This window comes from Mesoplodon mirus, assembly GCF_964341445.2.
Source record: "Mesoplodon mirus genome assembly, chromosome: 7".
In the NCBI taxonomy this organism is placed as follows: domain Eukaryota; kingdom Metazoa; phylum Chordata; class Mammalia; order Artiodactyla; family Ziphiidae; genus Mesoplodon; species Mesoplodon mirus.
In genome coordinates, this window is record NC_138983.1 from 32,548,168 (window position 1) to 32,566,242 (window position 18,075).

Consider the following 18,075-nt stretch of genomic DNA (forward strand, 5'->3'; position numbering starts at 1 on the left):
TCTCTCAGTTTGCTCCACAGATAGTCTCTGACAACTCCAGGCTCTCACCTCATGATTGTTTCAGGTCTCAGTTCTAGCCTCATATCTTTCCCCAAACCCAAAAAGTAAGCCCAGAATTCCTAACTAAAGTCTAAAGTCCACTCTAATTGAACAAGCATAGTCTCCCTTCTAAATCAATAAGGTACTCTATGGTCGTGAGTCAGGCAGACACACTCCCAGAGAACATGATTTTTATCTATGAACATCATGATTAGAATGTGGCAAGGAAGGTTTCTTAGAAGAAACGTGGCTAAGAGTTTCCATTAAGAGAGGAAAGTGTGCACTGTTGCAGTTGTTATACACAACCACCAAGACAGGCCTTATGTTTTTAGTCCTAAAACCATCCACTGGAGAAAAAATCAGTTTCCTCTTATAAGGAAGATAAAATCCATTAACATTTGTCCCCAAGGCACCCCAAAAATACAGAAACATAGGAAGTAGTTAATATCAACAACTTCTATAGCCACAGCTTCTCAGAGTGTAAAAGAATCTTTGTCCCAGTTCCTAACCAGATGGTTAAATATGACGTCTCTCGTTGGTTATGCAAGTATAAATTTATGCCTAGGTCCCATGCCTGAATGAAACAAAAAACAGGAACATGAAGTACCCACACGTATTCCACCTTGAAATAGAACTGAATCAGGCCAGGCGAATCTGAGACCCCTGGAGGAGTTTCTGTAAACAGCCTAAGATTAGCCACTTCCTCCTCCTCGTACAAATTAAATTTTCCCTTTAGTGGGAGGAAGAGAAAATTTCAATGTTGCCTTGGGGACATATTAAGCTTCTATATGAGGCTCAGTTTTCATCTGTTTTAGCTGCAAAAGGATATACAGTCAGGAACCTAGAGAGCAGAGGTTAAGGCCAGAGTTTGTTAGACTTCCATGAGTTAAGAATGGACGTTTGGCTATGAGCCCAGTCTAATGTTACGAGGTCTTGACTAGAAAAAAAAGAGGAAAGCTAAATTGGGTCGCCCATAAATAGCAAGGTGTCTATCATCTGTACTGGCTAATACTATTATTTTAGCTTTTGAGGCTGACTTTCTATCCGTACTTAATTTATCTTCCACTACCCTACAACAGGGATCTTCTACTCTAGCTAAACAGGTCGTTTCTTGTCATTATCCTACCAAAAACTGGAAATTTATCACCATATCTACCTTTGAGAACTCTTCCTGTTGCAAGTGATAGAAGAGTCAAATCAAATGAGTGATAACCAATAAGGAGTTCATTGGCCCAATAACTGAAATACTTGGAAGAAAGGCTGACTTCAGGCATAGCTTAAATTAGGGGCATAAACCATACCACCAAAGAGTAGAAAAGGGATTAATTCCCCAAGAGAAATTTTCAGAGCATTCATACTGCAAGAAAGAGGTATGTATGCAGGGATGGCAAAATATAAACTAGCAAACACAGACACACAAATGAATGCTTTATGACACCACGTTCTATGGTCAGTCTGCATCATTCCATCCCCCAGGAATACCCTCCTACTTTCTTTTTAAAAGTCTATCCTACTTTAAAATGTCTTTCCTTTTCTACTCTCTTTGGGTCACATTGATATATTCTTCTGAAAGTCCAGAACACATATTCTTGATCATTGATTTTTCCTTTGGCATACACTATAATCAACAGTTATCTCATTTTTCCCCAGAGTGATCAATCCCAACGTACAAGCACCTGTGTATGCTGGTGAGAGTTAAATCCTAAAGTACACTGCATAGAAGACAGAAAACTCTCCCCCTAGAAAAATGGTATAATACACTGTGTTAGTTTTCCAGGATAGCTTAGCAAAATTTAATTAATTCATCATGTGACTGAGGTACAATATTAAAGTTCTAATTTGGCTTTCCAAAACAATCCTAAATCCCTTCCTGTTCTCTAACACCTGACCACTTATATTGGGAGAGGGAAGGACACTGCTCCCACCTCTTTCCTCACTGGACCTGGGAGGTGAAAGAGGGTGCCCATTCCCAATCATTTTGATGCCCCCATATTCTGCAAAGGTCTTCAACAATATGGAGACTGGAGTCATGCACAAGGCAAAGATGTTCCAACAGGTGTGACTGAGTGAGTGGCATGGGAAGGGGGTAGAGAATACAGAACAGAACATGATGTTTGTGGAGGATGAGTATCTAGTGTGGATGAGGACTAAAACAGTGGTCAAGTCCAGAGCTAAGAGGGTATATATTAGAAAGAAACACTAGGGGAAGACTAACACAAATAAAGAGATATTATGACATAAAAGCATAGACTGTAAGCCCTGGAAGAGACTCTGCTCTAGCTTAACTTTCAGGAAACTAAAGACTAAAATTAAACTGACATGGACACATCCACACAGTGACTATACTGCAAAACTCCCGTGCAGGCTCTCTTTTTGTTCTTGGTTGCCTTCTCCTTCTTTATAACCATCTATCAAGATCCTAATACTGACCATGTTCAGGGTGAGAAAAAAACAAGATTCTAAGACTGAAAGGGTGGCTCTAACTAATTCTAGACACTCATGGATAAGAATGAAGCAAGGGATGTCAGTGATGTCTGGACTGTCAAGAAGAATAGGGTTGATACGAGCCCAGGGAGTACACACACACACACACACACACACACATTAATGCATGTGTATCAAAGTACATTGTATACACAGTACATTGTATACTGTATATATGTATATATGGTACATTGTATGTATGGCTACTCAGCAAGTATTAATGTAATGAATGTCTTCTCTAATAGTCAACTAAAAGAAGACACCATATTTTAATCTCCTTTTAATTAATCCCTATCCTTGTATTATACAATGTCTTATATTTTAGTAGGTCACACATTATATTGTTGACTCATAAATAAACAATTAATACACTGGAACTTCCACTAGTTCCACCTATTCTCCTCATCATTTCTCTGTGGTGAAATAAGTGGTCACTTTCAACTAAAATTTAAAAGTGTTTGCATATGTATTTTATAGAGCTAATAGAATGCTACTTTCTAAAAACTTATTTTTAAAGAATCCTTATAATAAGGACATGAGGTAAATTGTTGAGAATAGTTTCATTTGACTTCCAAGACAAAACCAGAGAAAAAATGACCAAGCTCTCTGTGATTATTCTATGGTATTTCATCTGAAATTATGAAATATGTAGTAGTATTTTGGATGTAGAAGTTAGGCAACTTCCAAAATCCACACTGGGCTCTGCTACAAAATTGACCACTTCTTTACATACTTTTGCTTTGAGACTTGTCTCCACTGTGGCCTTGGAAATGGAGCCTGCATTCTGAAATTTGACTGGCTGGAGCCAAATATTCAGTGGAAAGGAAGAAAAATAAAACACTGAATTGTGCTTATCTACCGAGGAAGCCGATAAGAATTCTAAAGAAAACACCTGCAGGATAGATACAGGGGAAAGATAATTTCTTCAATGTTAATGGAAGATAAACCAACAATGATGAGATCAAGATTCTTATATTACCAAAGATGTTTAGACCAGTACTCCCAGATCTTTGTCTGTTTGGAATTAGTCATTAATCACTCTCAAGGGAGTTTGGTTTAAAAGGCATGTAGTTGCAAGAATTAATTAGGAAACTCACAGCGATATATGTATTTGTAGAACTCTTTTTGGTTTTCAGATTCATTGTCCCTGGTTACAATAGCAACTCATGAATGGCCCAGCCATTTTTTGTTTGAGAAGCCACGGGGAGTAAATAAGTAGGCAAAACACTAGAAATAGGAAATGGGGAGACATCTCATATCTATTAAACATATATTTTAAGTCCCTTCCCTGCACAAGGTATTTTTTCACACATTTTCTCAATCCCATAGGCAACTCTCCAAAGTGGGTGTCCCACTGAGAACAGGAAGAAAATTGTTAAGTAACTTGCACAAGTTCTGGAATCTATCGATACTATGTGTCTGAGTCACAGTCAGAGATTCCTATGACAAAGCCCATGTCCTGTCTCTTACTCATTATGACCCCTGGGAGTTAGAAGACACTTGAAGGTCTGACAATGTAGGATATGGAAAATTATAGGCTGGCCTCTGTATCTAACTGTTTGTGTGATCTTAGACAAGCTACACGTGCTTTCTTGGCTCCACATGCATATTCTCACATAAGAGAAGCTTATAAATCTAGCTCTTCCCAACTACAAGTACAATTTAGTCAAGTTAATCCAGATAACACATAAATGTCACTAATATCTCTGCCTCTTTGTTTAGTGCGTTATTCAATGTTGAGAGAAGACATCTCATTTCTAAAAGTTAGATCACCTAGCTAGATTTTTTAATTTGTTGCAGTATAGTTGATGAACAATGTAATATGTTTCAGGTGTACAACATAGTGATTCACGATTTATAAAGATTATACTCCATTTATAGTTATTATAAAACACTGGCTAATATTCGCTGTGCTGTACAAATATGCTTATAGCTTATTTATTTTACACACAGTAGTTTGTACCTCTTAATCCCCTACCCCTATCTTGTTCCTCTCCCTCCCCTCTCTGCACTGGTAAACACCAGTTTGTTCTTTGTATCTGTGAGTCTGTTCCTTTTTTGTTATATTCACTAATTTGTTTTATGTTTTAGATTCCACCATAAGTGATGATGACATACAGTATTTGTCTTTCTCTGTATGACTTATTTCACTAAGCATAATACTCTGCAGTTCCATCCATGTTGTTGCAAAGGCTAGATTACCTCTTAAAGATGAACACAGGGAAGACTTTCTTTTGGCTACTTTTATCTAGATTGGGAACAAAATAGACAAGTTTAATATCTAGCACAGAAAAAAGTTCAAGTTTCCCTTTCCCACTCTCATTTTAAATAAAGTAAAATTCCCACAGGGAGATCGGCTCGGTGCTTTTTGACCACCTAGAGGGGTGGGATAGGGAGGGTGGGAGGGAGGGAGATGTGAGAGGGAGGAGGTATGGGAACATATGTGTATGTGTAACTGACTCACTTTGTCATAAAGCAGAAACTAACACACCATTGTAAAGCAATTATACTCCAATAAAGATGTTTAAAAAAAAGAGTGGATATATGTATATGTATAACTGATTCACTTTGTTGTACACCTGAAACTAACACAACGTTGTAAATCAACTATGCTCCAATAAAATTATTTTTAAAGTAAAAAAAAAAAAATCCCCAACTGCTTCTGAAAGCCCATGATATTCTTAGAGGAGAACACTGTTTCATGTCAATGCAATAATGTCAATGCTAAAACTTACATGGCCTCACTGAACCCAAGAAATATTACAACCCCATCAAAAGCACTGAGCATCTACTGTCATCATGGGGCATCAACACCCAAGTAACCAGCAGAAACCAGGGTTCTAATGCAGCCAATACCTTTTTGTTTTGGTTTGTTGTCTTTCCAGTGCTTCACAAACTTTCCTCTAGAAATATTTCTCTTGTTAGAGAAAAGTGAATCCCCACAAACATCTTTAGGCTAATAGAAATTTTCTTTGAAATCTAACATTTTATTATAAAAATTAATCTAGGTATTTATTCACTTCCTAATAAATGCTCCTTTTTAAATATTAAAATTCAATAAGATTACTCATCAAGTAAAATAAATGCTCCTGAAATTTGTGATGCTAATTCTCTGCACATTCATACATCCCTGTGGACAACTGTACCTGAATTGAGAAGCTCAGTTTTCACTACACAGATTCTGCAATTTGTCTCATGTGGATTATAATCCCCAGAACATGGCCAGTCATCATATTCTGGATACTTACTAGTTATAGGCATTGTGCTAAATGCTTTTTTTGGTATTATTTCACTTAATATTCTTAACTACTCTGTGAGGTTACACATTTACTACATATGAGGGAATAGAAACACATAGAGATTCACTGAATTTTCTGAAGTCACATAACTAAGAAGTATCAGAGCAACCTCTAAACTTTAGCTTGATTCTAGGGTCTAAGCAACTACCTCTCTATTGCTTTATATGAAGAATCAGAATTCAAATTTACATAGGGTACGGGATTATGTGATAAGTTCAATTTCTAGGTAGAGAGCTCCTACTTCTATACCAGCCAGTCGCCATTCAGTTTAAATGTATAGCTCAGAAAATTACAAAAATAAATGCCATCAACTTTTGGATTTACTTACGAGAAGTAGAAAATGAGAATATTAAATCTAAGATTATCACTGTAGTTTATAGTTTCTACTCATAAACTGGAGCAAGAACCTTCTGCATAGAATTTTCAGAGACCATAAACAAGTATATTTAGTTTTTGAGAACTCAAATTATAGACCAAGAAAAAGCAAAGGACAAGCAAAACAAAAACTGAAATGTGAGAATGTGTAAGATACAAACATGGGAAACATGGGGGTAGTTCATTGGTCATCTAAAAATATGCAGAATGCCACTATTAGTAACAGGATCCACCACAGCTGACTCAAGGGATAAGCAATAGTTTCTCCAATGCTCTTGATATAGATGAAAAGCACCCCCGAGTCACGCGGCACAAGGAGTTTTGAAAAGGCAGAGCAATGGGTGAGAACATAGCCATGGAAGCTGGGAGATCAGAAGCCAATGTGGGGTTTCTCCAGTGTGCAAATTTATATTAAGCAATAAGCATTCTGAATTTACGGTGACTTGCAGGACTTTGTAGACCCTCCCAACAAAGATCCTTATTATTTTTTGATCAAATGCCTATGAAAAAAATCAAAGAATCTTTGAAAGAGGTCCAAGTCCCTTGTTTTTCAAATGAGGAAACAAGTCCAGAGTGGCCTTCTCTTGATGAATATGCCTGCTGACTACTCTCAGGCAATGGGTCCTTTGTGAGGTTCATCCCACCCTAGTGCTAGGGGTTCAGCAGTGATTTAATCAGAAACCAATCAGGGCATAGGGTTGGGTTGGAGGGACAGCACTGTTTCCTTTTCCTGTTTACTCAGTGATTTCCTGTGTAGTTCTGGGGTTGGAGCAGAGGTGAAAGTTTGTCACCTCAGCAAAAGCAGCATGCCTTTGGAGTTGGCAGCAGCTATGTCTCTCTTTTCATGCATGGACATCAGCATGTTCTATATTTTTTTTCTGAAAACTTAGCCTAGGGACTATTTATAAAGCTGATGCAATGATTCTATGATCTATAATATATCTTCCTAACAAATCTCTTTGTGTTTAAACAGACAGACCTTGATTCATAAAAAATTCTCTCTCCATTATACAATTATCTTCCTCTTGCTTTCCATACTTTTGCTGTTGTTATAGTTTTTAATACATGTCTCTTTCTCTTCTCTCCTATAGTTAGCTTTTTGATGCCCGCTGACTTTTTGATGCTTATAGTTATCATTATGTATCTTTTCTTTCCTTTCTGCTAACTCCAGCCTTTAAAAAATAGATGGAGCACCTATTCGTTGGGTGCCTTTGTCTTCCCTGCATTATCTTATTTCTTGAATGATTGTAAAATGATTTCTTCTTCTGAGAAATTAAACATAATGAAGCTCATAAAAGTGACAGTTGTAATTTTACTTGGATATAATAAATGACCATTTATGTGTGTGTACTAGCTATTTCTATATATGGAAGAGTTTTGTTGGAAATAGGGTTAGGGGTTTTCAGGGCTGAGGAGAACAATGGCTGCAAAAATAGTGCTAATGATTACTATTCTCACCATCCTGAACAATTGTTTTCTGAGTATCTAATACTTTCATGTGGGCTTCTATGCTATGGCCCCAGTCTGAAGATGAGACTGCAGTAAAGAGGGTCATGGAAATGCTGTGAGAGTCAAGTGGAGACCTGAAAATTCTCAAATGTCAAGAAACCTATATTTTGTCAAGGACTCTGGCACAATTTACCTTCTTCTATATCTATTTTCATGTAAGTTGCTTCTAATTTTTCTTAAGTTATAAAAAAAGGTAAAACTCCCTTAATATATATATATTACATGATTAAAAGTAATACATGGTTAATCAAGGAAATTTGGAAAATGTAGCAAAAAACAAAAGGTAAATTTTACTGGGATCCTATACCTCAGGACTAACAGATTTTACTATTTTGGTATGTTTTTCTTTTTGCACAGATCTCATATAATTATAAACATCTACACAAAAGTTGTATAAAATATCTACATATAATTTTATCACCTTATTTAGTGTTATACCTTATTTTCCATTGCCAATAGCATTTTCCTTACTACCCATGTTACAAGTCTCTAAAACATTCCTTCTTGGGAGATATGTTATAGTTTAATTACTTAATGAATTCCACACTGTTGGACTCTTATTTCTTATTATCTCTATTAAAAGCAACACTGCATTGAGCATTTTTGTTCCATTATTCTGTATATCCCTGATTTTGTTTGAAACAAATCCCTAGAAGTTGAATTTCTGAATCAAAGCTATACATGATTTGAAATCCATTTGAAAAATAATGTCAAATTTCTTTCCAGAATAGTTTACTCATTGACCTCTATCCTCCTGGTTACATCACTAAAGATAGTGATTTTCAATTTTGTTTCTACCTTACACATGGAAATGCACTCATATATGCAGAATTTGATTAATTCACAGTGTATACCTGTACCCCACTACTTTATCTCCCACTTAAAAAAAATTGGAATTAAAGTGAGATTGATTAACTACAAGAGATTCTTGAATCTATTGTAAAGAGATAATACTTGCAAGCTTCAGTGAAGTACATTTTCTGTAATTGGTAGTAAATTATTGGTAGCATGCTTGAATCCATACTTCAGACGAGAACACAACCATTACTTTAGAGAGAGGTTTCTGTCAATTGTTTCCCAGAAAGAGCTTTATGAATAAAGATTATGGCTATATATCATCATGTCAGCCTGAGAATATTATCATAAACATTTCACCACAAGCCTTAAATTTTTTTTTTAAATAAAATGTTGGGTAAAACAAGGTACTGAGATTTATTCCAAAAAAAAAGAAAGTAATTTTTTTTTCATCTGATATCAGGAAGACATGACGCCAGAAAACATTTGAGGAGAGGTATCTATATATCTGCATCTATTTTATCTCTATATATTTTAGGAATTCCACCAATTATTATGCAGTAATGCAATGGCCACATAAGCCTTGTATGTTATCAGAAAGACCACTTTTTAATTCATTATTTTGAATTATAATAGATGTACTCAACTCTTAGTAGAATATTTTCAGCAGGCATTTAGTGAAATGATGGTTATTGGGGTTATTTCATTTTACAACATCGCATTAGCATTAACTTTCCCTTTTACCAGGGCAGCCAAAGTATGCATATTATATGAACCTAGATTGCTCTTCTTGGGACAGAATGAGTTGAAGGCCCCTTGGCAGAGCCATTAAGAGATCAGAGTTATATTAAAAAATCCACAAAGGGGGCTTCTCTGGTGGCGCAGTGGTTGAGAGTCCGCCTGCCGATGCAGGGGACAAGGGTTCGTGCCCTGGTCTGGGAAGATCCCACATGCCACGGAGCAGCTGGACCGGTGAGCCATGGCCGCTGAGCCTGCACGTCCAGAGGCTGTGCTCCGCAACGGGAGAGGCCACAACAGTGAGAGGCCCGCATACCGCAAAAAAAAAAAAAAAAAAAAAAAAAAATTCCACAAAGGAAACGAAGATTTCTATCAACTGGTCCATCTTTGTAAAGTCATATTAGGAACAAGTAATGCAGCTCCTTCTGTTCATAGAGCTCTCTGTTGGTCCCTCTTGAGGGAAAAGAAGTACAACATATCTCTTATCTTGTGGGAGTTTATTCTCTATTTGATAAAATTACATTGAAAACTACACCCAATATCTAACAGCTAAAACATTTAAATGCAAGATTAAATGCAAAAAAATAAACATTTTACACTGATATCAGTGCGACATAAATACGTATTATGGGCATCCAATACAGAGAAAACGAAATGTTTTATATAAGGGATGAGAGGAAGGGCTTTTTAGAAGGGACTGAATCTGAATTTATCTGAGGGTGATATGTAGATGTAAGAAAAATAGGAAGACACTCTGGCAAGTATATAAATGGATCAACAGCCATTAAATAAGTTGCCGACAAAAGAGTTATAGTTGATTGCAAATTGCTATGATCAGAAATAATCGGGAAAAAATGCCATAACATAGTGATCACTGTAAGGAGCTCTTGCCAGTGAACCTATCGTGACCACTGATAAAAACATCAGTTCTCAACCTTTGGTGTATACGGTCATAATGTGAGAAATTTCTAAAATCTAGATTTCTGGATTATATCCAGAGTTTACATGTAAAGTGTCTGGGATGGGATCCTAGAATCTTCATGTATTCCAAGTATTCTGGTGATTCTAATTCAAGTGCTCTGTGGGCTACACTCTGGCTTTAAGAACTACCTCTCTAAAAGCACTATTCTCCCAGTTGATACGTTTCTGCCCTGAATGACACTGGCAGGATGAGACAGTCACCTATTTCAATCACACATATGGATTTTTTGCATAACTAGATTTAGAGAGTACAATTTAGAGCAGGCACTGGACCTTCCAAATACTTTACATTTCTCACAGAGACTGGCAGAAAGTTGGGCACAGAGTAGACATCTAATAAACATGAACAGTTGATGATGGTAACAACATAACTATAACTAGTCATGTGGCAACTGGTCATAGTTCTAAGCATCTCAAGAAATTAGGATCTCTAATTATATACTTCTAACTGAACAAAAATCTTTTTACATAGTAGCCTGTCTTCTAATTTTTGATCAGAGATAGTCTTCTGGGCTGCAATTAGTTGGATGTTCATCCTCTACCCCAAGGTCAGGGAACACAAAGACTATTCTTTGGATTTCCTTGCATATCCTTAGTAGTCATGCTCTTCATTTTTTGAGACAAAGAAATAATCATTGAAAAGCCCAGCTCATAAAACCCCAAACCACCCATGATGATGAAAAGCTTGTTTTTATGCTGACCTTAGCACAACTAGAATTTCAGCAGAGTCGTCAGTCATTTCTGGGTTCTAGAACATATCCGGAAAGATAACAATAGTCAAATTCTCTAAAAAGTGCAGTGACTGAATGTGTGTGTGCATGTGTGTGTGTTTGTGTGTGTGTGATCATGTAGTTTGATGGGGATATTATGTAATATTTATAATAGGTTTATGTTTACTCCTGTGACTACTACTGAATGTTGCAACACTTTTTGGAAAATATAGCATTTGTTTGGGATCGTATGAGACCTTAAAAATCTGTTATTCTAAGGAAAGTACAATAGTTTATTGTCTTATGACTCAGTTATACTTCAGTGGAGTAGATTTATTTTCATCTGGTATCAGGGAGACATGATACTAAGAAACCTTTGAGGGAAGATATTTACTTTAATAGTGTGAAATGCAATAGACAAGGAACCATGAGACCCAGCTTCTCATCTTCATTTTTGGTAATAAGTAGCTGTATGACTCTGAATAAATCATTTCAAGTTAATTTTCAGTTATAAACAAAAGAAGACATAGAGGATGCTTATTTGCCTCAAAATGTTATTGTAAATCCATAGTACACCAGCACCTTGCTAAGATGTTTGGATCTCTTAAAAATAAGAATTTAGAGAAGGAAGCAAGTCTCTTATGGAAATAACTCAAAGGCAATTTTTAAAAATACAGCAATCATGTCAACTTCTAGTATTTAATGATAGCTGGTCAAAAGTTAGAATTACTTTACTAGAAATCATTTGAATTGAATAAGCTTCCTAATTTAAACAGAAAAAGAAATGATTAAAAGATTCTGCAAGTGCCTCACCAAATATATAGAACCCACTTGAAATGAATATAGTCATTATTTAAAATCAGCATGTTAACAGTTACTTTTCAATAGGCCAAGTAGTCTTTCCTAGCTTATCAAGTTACTTGTAATTGTTTTTTTTCCTTACAAAGATATCAGCTCAACCATTCTGAATTGAAAATAGCAAATTAGTCTGTAAGTTAGTGATCTATAAATCTATATTTGAAATATGATGAGTGATTATAATACTATTTAATTTCTCCATGCTTCACAACAGTATTGGGAGAGTAAAATGAGATTAGAAGTGCTTGGTATGTAATTAACATAGTAAATATTGTTGTTTTTGTTATTTTTCATTATAATCATAGCAGCAATAGTGGTACTCATACTTGTAGTAGTATAGTGGCAATAACATTTGGAATTGGAGAAAGTCTGGATCTAAGTTCTTGGTTTGCCACTTACTAAAATTTCACTGTAAAATATCACTGTTAGATATGCAGTTTCTTTATTTGTAAAACTGGAAGTAATAAAATGATTTGATATACATAGTGGTCGAAACATCAAATGTAAAAGAGCTCTGTAAATTATGAAGTTCTTTGCATATGTTGACACTCATTATTATTGTTATAACTTACATGTAAACAGATATTTTGTCTTTGCCCATCTTTATATTATTGGCTTTACCAAGCTTAATGATGCCCTTTGGAAATGTTCTAATTCTAATTGTTTTCATTAAGATTTTTATAATTGTCAGTGGCCTTCAAGGTCAACTAATCTATTCTAGACATTGTGTAGATTAGGAAAATCATCCAGGAGAGATGTTAAAACCTTGCCTAAGGTGACATAATTTGTTGGTGACTGAGTGGGACCCTATCCTGATTTTTTATTAGAGTTCTCCCATTACTTCATTAGTTATATAATTTATTCTTTAACACTAAATCTCCAAAGCAAACCTTGCAGGATGTTAGGAAATGTTCTATGTAAAAGCGTTCTAAGGTCTAATAAACGCGCAAGTCTAGATTAAATGAAATTAAGAAACTTAATCACATACATTCTTGCATATGATAGACTGTATTGTCTGAAACCCTAGAAAAATGTTATACTATCTATTATGGCCAAAAGCTTTTCAACCACTGAAAAAAATTTTTAAAGATTATGCTATTGGCTAAGTGAATTATGGATCACATTGATTGAAATGTTACTTTATCACACTGGAAGTTATATGACTACCAGTGGGACATACCTGTTTTGGAAGCAATAACAGATGAAGGACCAAATGATCTTGAATTCTTCGGAATTAGCACTGTATACTTACCACCACTGTGAAGTATTTATATCAGTACTTATGTGAATTATATCTATACTGTTTCAGTATGCAGCCCATTGTTCCAATTGGATGTTTACTGGTCCTGGCTTTTTTTCATATAATTGGGATAACTGAAACAACTTTTTTTTTTAATAATGTAAGATTTTATGTAAAGAGTTTATTATCTAATTGTATTGAGGTACTTAAATTCTAAAGGAATGTCACATCTGCATCATGTAGCAATAGGTTAATTTGGAACTAGAAAAACAATTCATGAGAAATAGAAATAGGCAGGAGACCCTGAGGAGCTGGCAAAAACAAACAAACAAAAAACAGGCATTCAGAAGCATCAAGGATATAGAAAAAAAGAGATGTAAAGACAGAGCAGTAAGTCAGTCTAATTGAGAATTAGACATCCATAGAAGCAGACACTAGACAAGGGGAGAAGAAATCTTTTTAAACTGCATTCAGGTTTGCTTCAGTCAGGAATAGTCATGTCTTCTTTCTGCTCTATTATAGTAACTATAACATGAACAAATGATCTGCTTCCTAAATTGCAGGCCTCTAGACTTCAAGTAGAGCCAGTCAACAAAAAGTCATGAAAATCAACGACATAATTAGGTTTAAATAAGTTTTATGAACTATAGATGCATAACAGATTGTCACAGAAAATTAAAGATGTGTAGATTTTATAAATATCTATGAGTCAGTGGTAACCACTGTTTGTATTTATGTACACATAATTAGTTTCTTATTGTTCATGATGGCCCATGTGTCAAATGTGTACCACTGATCTCACAGCAGGGAATGATCCATTGCTCCACTACAGATTTCTTAAGGTCGAGGAAATATTTGTTGATTGGCTAGTAGAGTGACATGGAAATAATAATGTTACCTAACTCTCCATAGGGCTGAAAGTGAGAAATTAAATATGTAAATATGTGTGTGTATATATTTACCAAAGTATGTCAGATATAAACATATGTTTATACATAAATATAAACATTATAGATATAAAACAATTAGAGCACTGCCTAATACACAGGAAATTATATATATGTGCTTGTCATTAATACCACAAAGGGGATGATGACCATGGTGGCCATGATGATGAAATGCTCACAGGCTTACAAGTCATTTAAAACACATTCCAGAGTCCGGACAGGAAATTTATATCCTCATTACCGATTACTGATTAAATCCATTTCTGGAACACAACAAAGCATTTTTCTCCCACGTGACTTTTTTAAACTTAATTTCCAAGTTGTGTTAAGGAGGAAGAAAGAACACTAAACTTACAGACAGAAAACAGATTAAGAGCTCTTCAGCTTCCCTTTGTCTGTGCCACCTCCCCAACACACACACACTCTCACACACATGCACTCACACATGTACTCACACACACACTCACACACAGGCACTCACACACACACACATTCTCTCTCACTATATGTATGTGACTTTGGTCCAGTTAAATTACTTCTCCGAAATCTGAATTTTTCTTCTAGGGAATAGAGTTTAAGATTAATGAAGTCTACCTCATAGATGTCTTGTGAGAACTATTGAAATTCTGTAGGTATGAGTTATTGTCAAGGTATTAAATAAGTGAAAGGTGTAAATACCGCTTTTGCTGACAATGGAACATATTTCTTTTTAGACAGACCTGTTCAACTTTCTATGGACTAACATTCATCTCTTATACTTTATTTTCCCATGCTAGGAGTATGTGCGTATGAATGTTAAAAACATACTGCCACACCACTGAGATTAAAAGGACACAGCTCTTTCCTTACTTCTACTATCAGCTTATTTTCATTTTCATATAGACACCCAAGCACTAACTCTAAATCATGAATATTCAATTAATATATTTTGAATGAAAGGATACAACTTGATTCTATTAGAAATAGGGCAAAAAGATCTAGCATACAAAACAGATTCTAGAACGCTCAATGCTCCATAAAAGTTTCAAATGAAAAACAAATTCCAGGTACCTGTTACCATCAGGTAACTAATTGTGTAATAATTTCCACATAATATTTTGGCTGTTAAAATACATGTATAATTTGATTTAAGTAAATACTACCTCTGACAGAAAATTCATTAAAAGATAAACTATACTGTACTAATTGGTAATTCACGGAATCATATTTATTGCATGTGTATCATGCACAGACACAAACAATTGTGAAATGGCAATTACCCTTAAGAAATATAATTTAACAGGAGAGGAGCCATGAACATATGTATTTACAAAAAAAAAAAATAGAATGTGAGCATTTAATACATAGAACAAACATTTTGTAGAAGTTTAGCAACAGGAAAAACTCCTTTATACAGAGAGTTAACCATAGGTATTTGGGAATAAAACAGTATTTTATCTCAGTGAGATCTTAATAGAGGCAGGGAGAAAGAAATATTGGAAATTATTTTGAAATAATAATATGCACACTGATTGAATCCATTCTTGTAGGATACATGTAGGTTATATGAGGCTGGAAAAGTTTTGGAAGAAAACAGATTTAGATCCTAGAGCACCAGGTTTATAATCTAGGTCACAGAGAATTATAGAAATTGTAAACAAAAGTGGAAATAGGTCAGACTTGTACTTACAAAGGACTATGTGGCTGTCAATGGGCAAGAGGCTTGTTATGGAGAACCTGGAGGTGAGATCAGTTAGAAGTCCACACAGGTGCACGTACTAGCGGGAATGAAGAGGGCCAATCTTTCAGTCCCTTAGGCAGGCAGTCAGGGAGTCAAGGCAAAAATAACCTTTTATTGCCAGGCACCCTATTGAGTACTGGGGCTACAGTGCTGGTCAAAGAGGCGGAGAAGACAAATATTAAACTAATATGCATACAAATAAACACAAACTTTATACTGCAATATATGCTAAGGGGTTATTGAGAGAAAAAAGGATGTAAGAAGGAGGAGGTCTTTTTAGGAAGTTTTGCTTAGTTGTGTTGAATTTGAGGCACTGCCAGGATATCGGTGAAGAAGTGTCTTCCAGGCTCTGGGTTTATACCTAAGCTATAGATGTGCAGGTCAACTACATAAAGACAGCAATTCAATCTATTGGAATAGATGTGCTGTGACAGAGATGACTAGAAGATAAACTATGTTGCAAAGAACATGACTGAACTGGCAAATACTTTATAAATTTTATCTTCCTGTCCAAGTTTCCTATGTTTATTTGTAAAGAACTGACTTTTTCACTTTATGAAATTGTAGGTTCAATACCCAGGAAGACTGTCAATTTAAGAAAAAAACCCAATAGCATGGAAATCTCTTTTCTTACAGTTGAAAGAAAATTTACAAAAGATTGTTATATCTCCTGATTGTAGAACTGCCTATACTGTAAAACAAGTCATACAAGACAAAAGAATCTATGAACAAAAAAAATCAGTGATTGGTTGGGAGTCACACAAAAATTCTTTTTAAACACCTCAAAATAAATAAATGTGCCAGATTCTCTTGGAATAATCCTCTGGTTGCCAAATGGAATTTATTATTTCTACAAATATTTTTCATTGGACAAAGATTAATGTCCAGTAACATCAAAAGCTATGAAGGTTTTGCTTAACTTTTACATTCACATTACACTGCCTTTTTTATGAGTAAAGATGATCATCTAAATCATAATGGAAATTTCCTTTAGAATAACATTTAAATATTATTTATTTATTATACAAAATTTTTCTACAAAGCACAATTTACTATTGACATCTCATTAAAAACCAAACCCTCAGAAATTTTTGATGAATGCAAACTGCTAGTGTATAGCATTATTTCCTCAAAATTACAGAGCAAGTAGGAAAACTGAGATTCTGAATAAGTAAAACCCAAAGGTATCAAAAAAGCAATTCTTCGCCTTGAATTCTATCAACACTGTCAGCTAACACAGAGTCCAAGTTATAAAATAACATAACCAAAAGAAATATTATCTTGTTCTTAATGAGAAAGTAAAACATATATTATCCTTTATGTAATTATATAAAAGGAAACAGAAATAAAAGAAAGGAACGAAAGATGGCAGGCCTTTTTTTTTTTTTTTTCAGTTTATGGATAAAATCCCTGATTTCATCAGTCATCCCAAATAAAACTAAGCCTTGATAGGCTTGAGTGTTCAGACAAACAAAATCTACTTCATTATTAACATTTTTTTTTTAGTTCACTGAATTTGTTTTCTGACACTTTATTCTATTGGCAAACCCTCTGTTCTTTTTTATAAAAATTTATTTATATAGTTCAGGAAAAAATAACTCAAGAAACAAATTGGCATCAGCTATACCACTGCAAAGTAAATGACATCAAGATTTATTTTTTATACATCTGACATTTAAAAAGTACAGATGTAAGTTAAGATACTCAAAAATATCAATCTAAAGTTTAGCTTACCAACAGGGACAGAATTCGAGTGCTGAAGTTCCAATTGACTAGAATCATCAGAAAGTTCAGTCAAGCAGGTTAAAGTAAAATCTGGGCTGGAAGCATGCTCATGTCTGAAGCATTCAGGAGAAAGATAATCCAGTTCAAACTTCACAGCTGACATTGCAAAATTCTTAAAGAGCTATCTAAATCAAAGTTTAAACTTTGATTCAAATAGTTCAAACTACTGAAGTTTTAAAAATCATAGGAGGGGGAAAATCACTGTTTTATAATCAGTAACAACCCCAGGCTCTCCAATAATTATTTTCACTTGGAAATCTAAAAGAGATAAAACATGCAGAGCTGACTCTCTAAGAAGTTTTCTGTATTCACTCCTTTCCTAAGCAATTGACGTCAATAGGATGGATGGATTTTACAGTTGTTTTTCTTGAAGATATCTTGCTGCCTTTACATGATAGCAGCGCTAAACCCATCTCAGAGAGGCTGTAATAGAAAGTAAAATGAGCTAAGTGAAGACATAGCCAAGGCAGCAGAGAGATGCTTTTAGTAACTTGGTATTAGAAGGTCTCATTCACATATCTCTGTACAAAAGATCAGCTGGGTGGGGCTAAGCACTGTCAGAGAATGTAACTTTATTCCACTGGGCAGCTCATCA

At 35.0% G+C, this 18,075-nt stretch overlaps 1 protein-coding gene across 1 annotated transcript in view; it reads right to left on the reverse strand.

Annotated features, from left to right (window-relative positions):
- ANO3 (anoctamin 3) overlaps positions 1-17,583 on the reverse strand; it is a gene marked incomplete at both ends in the record, with an annotated part of 394,349 nt that extends 376,766 nt beyond the window's left edge. The window contains 1 exon segment of the mRNA XM_082629094.1: positions 17,430-17,583. Within this exon segment, the coding sequence (XP_082485220.1) occupies positions 17,430-17,583 (154 nt within the window).
- Positions 17,584-18,075: the final 492 nt, after the last annotated feature.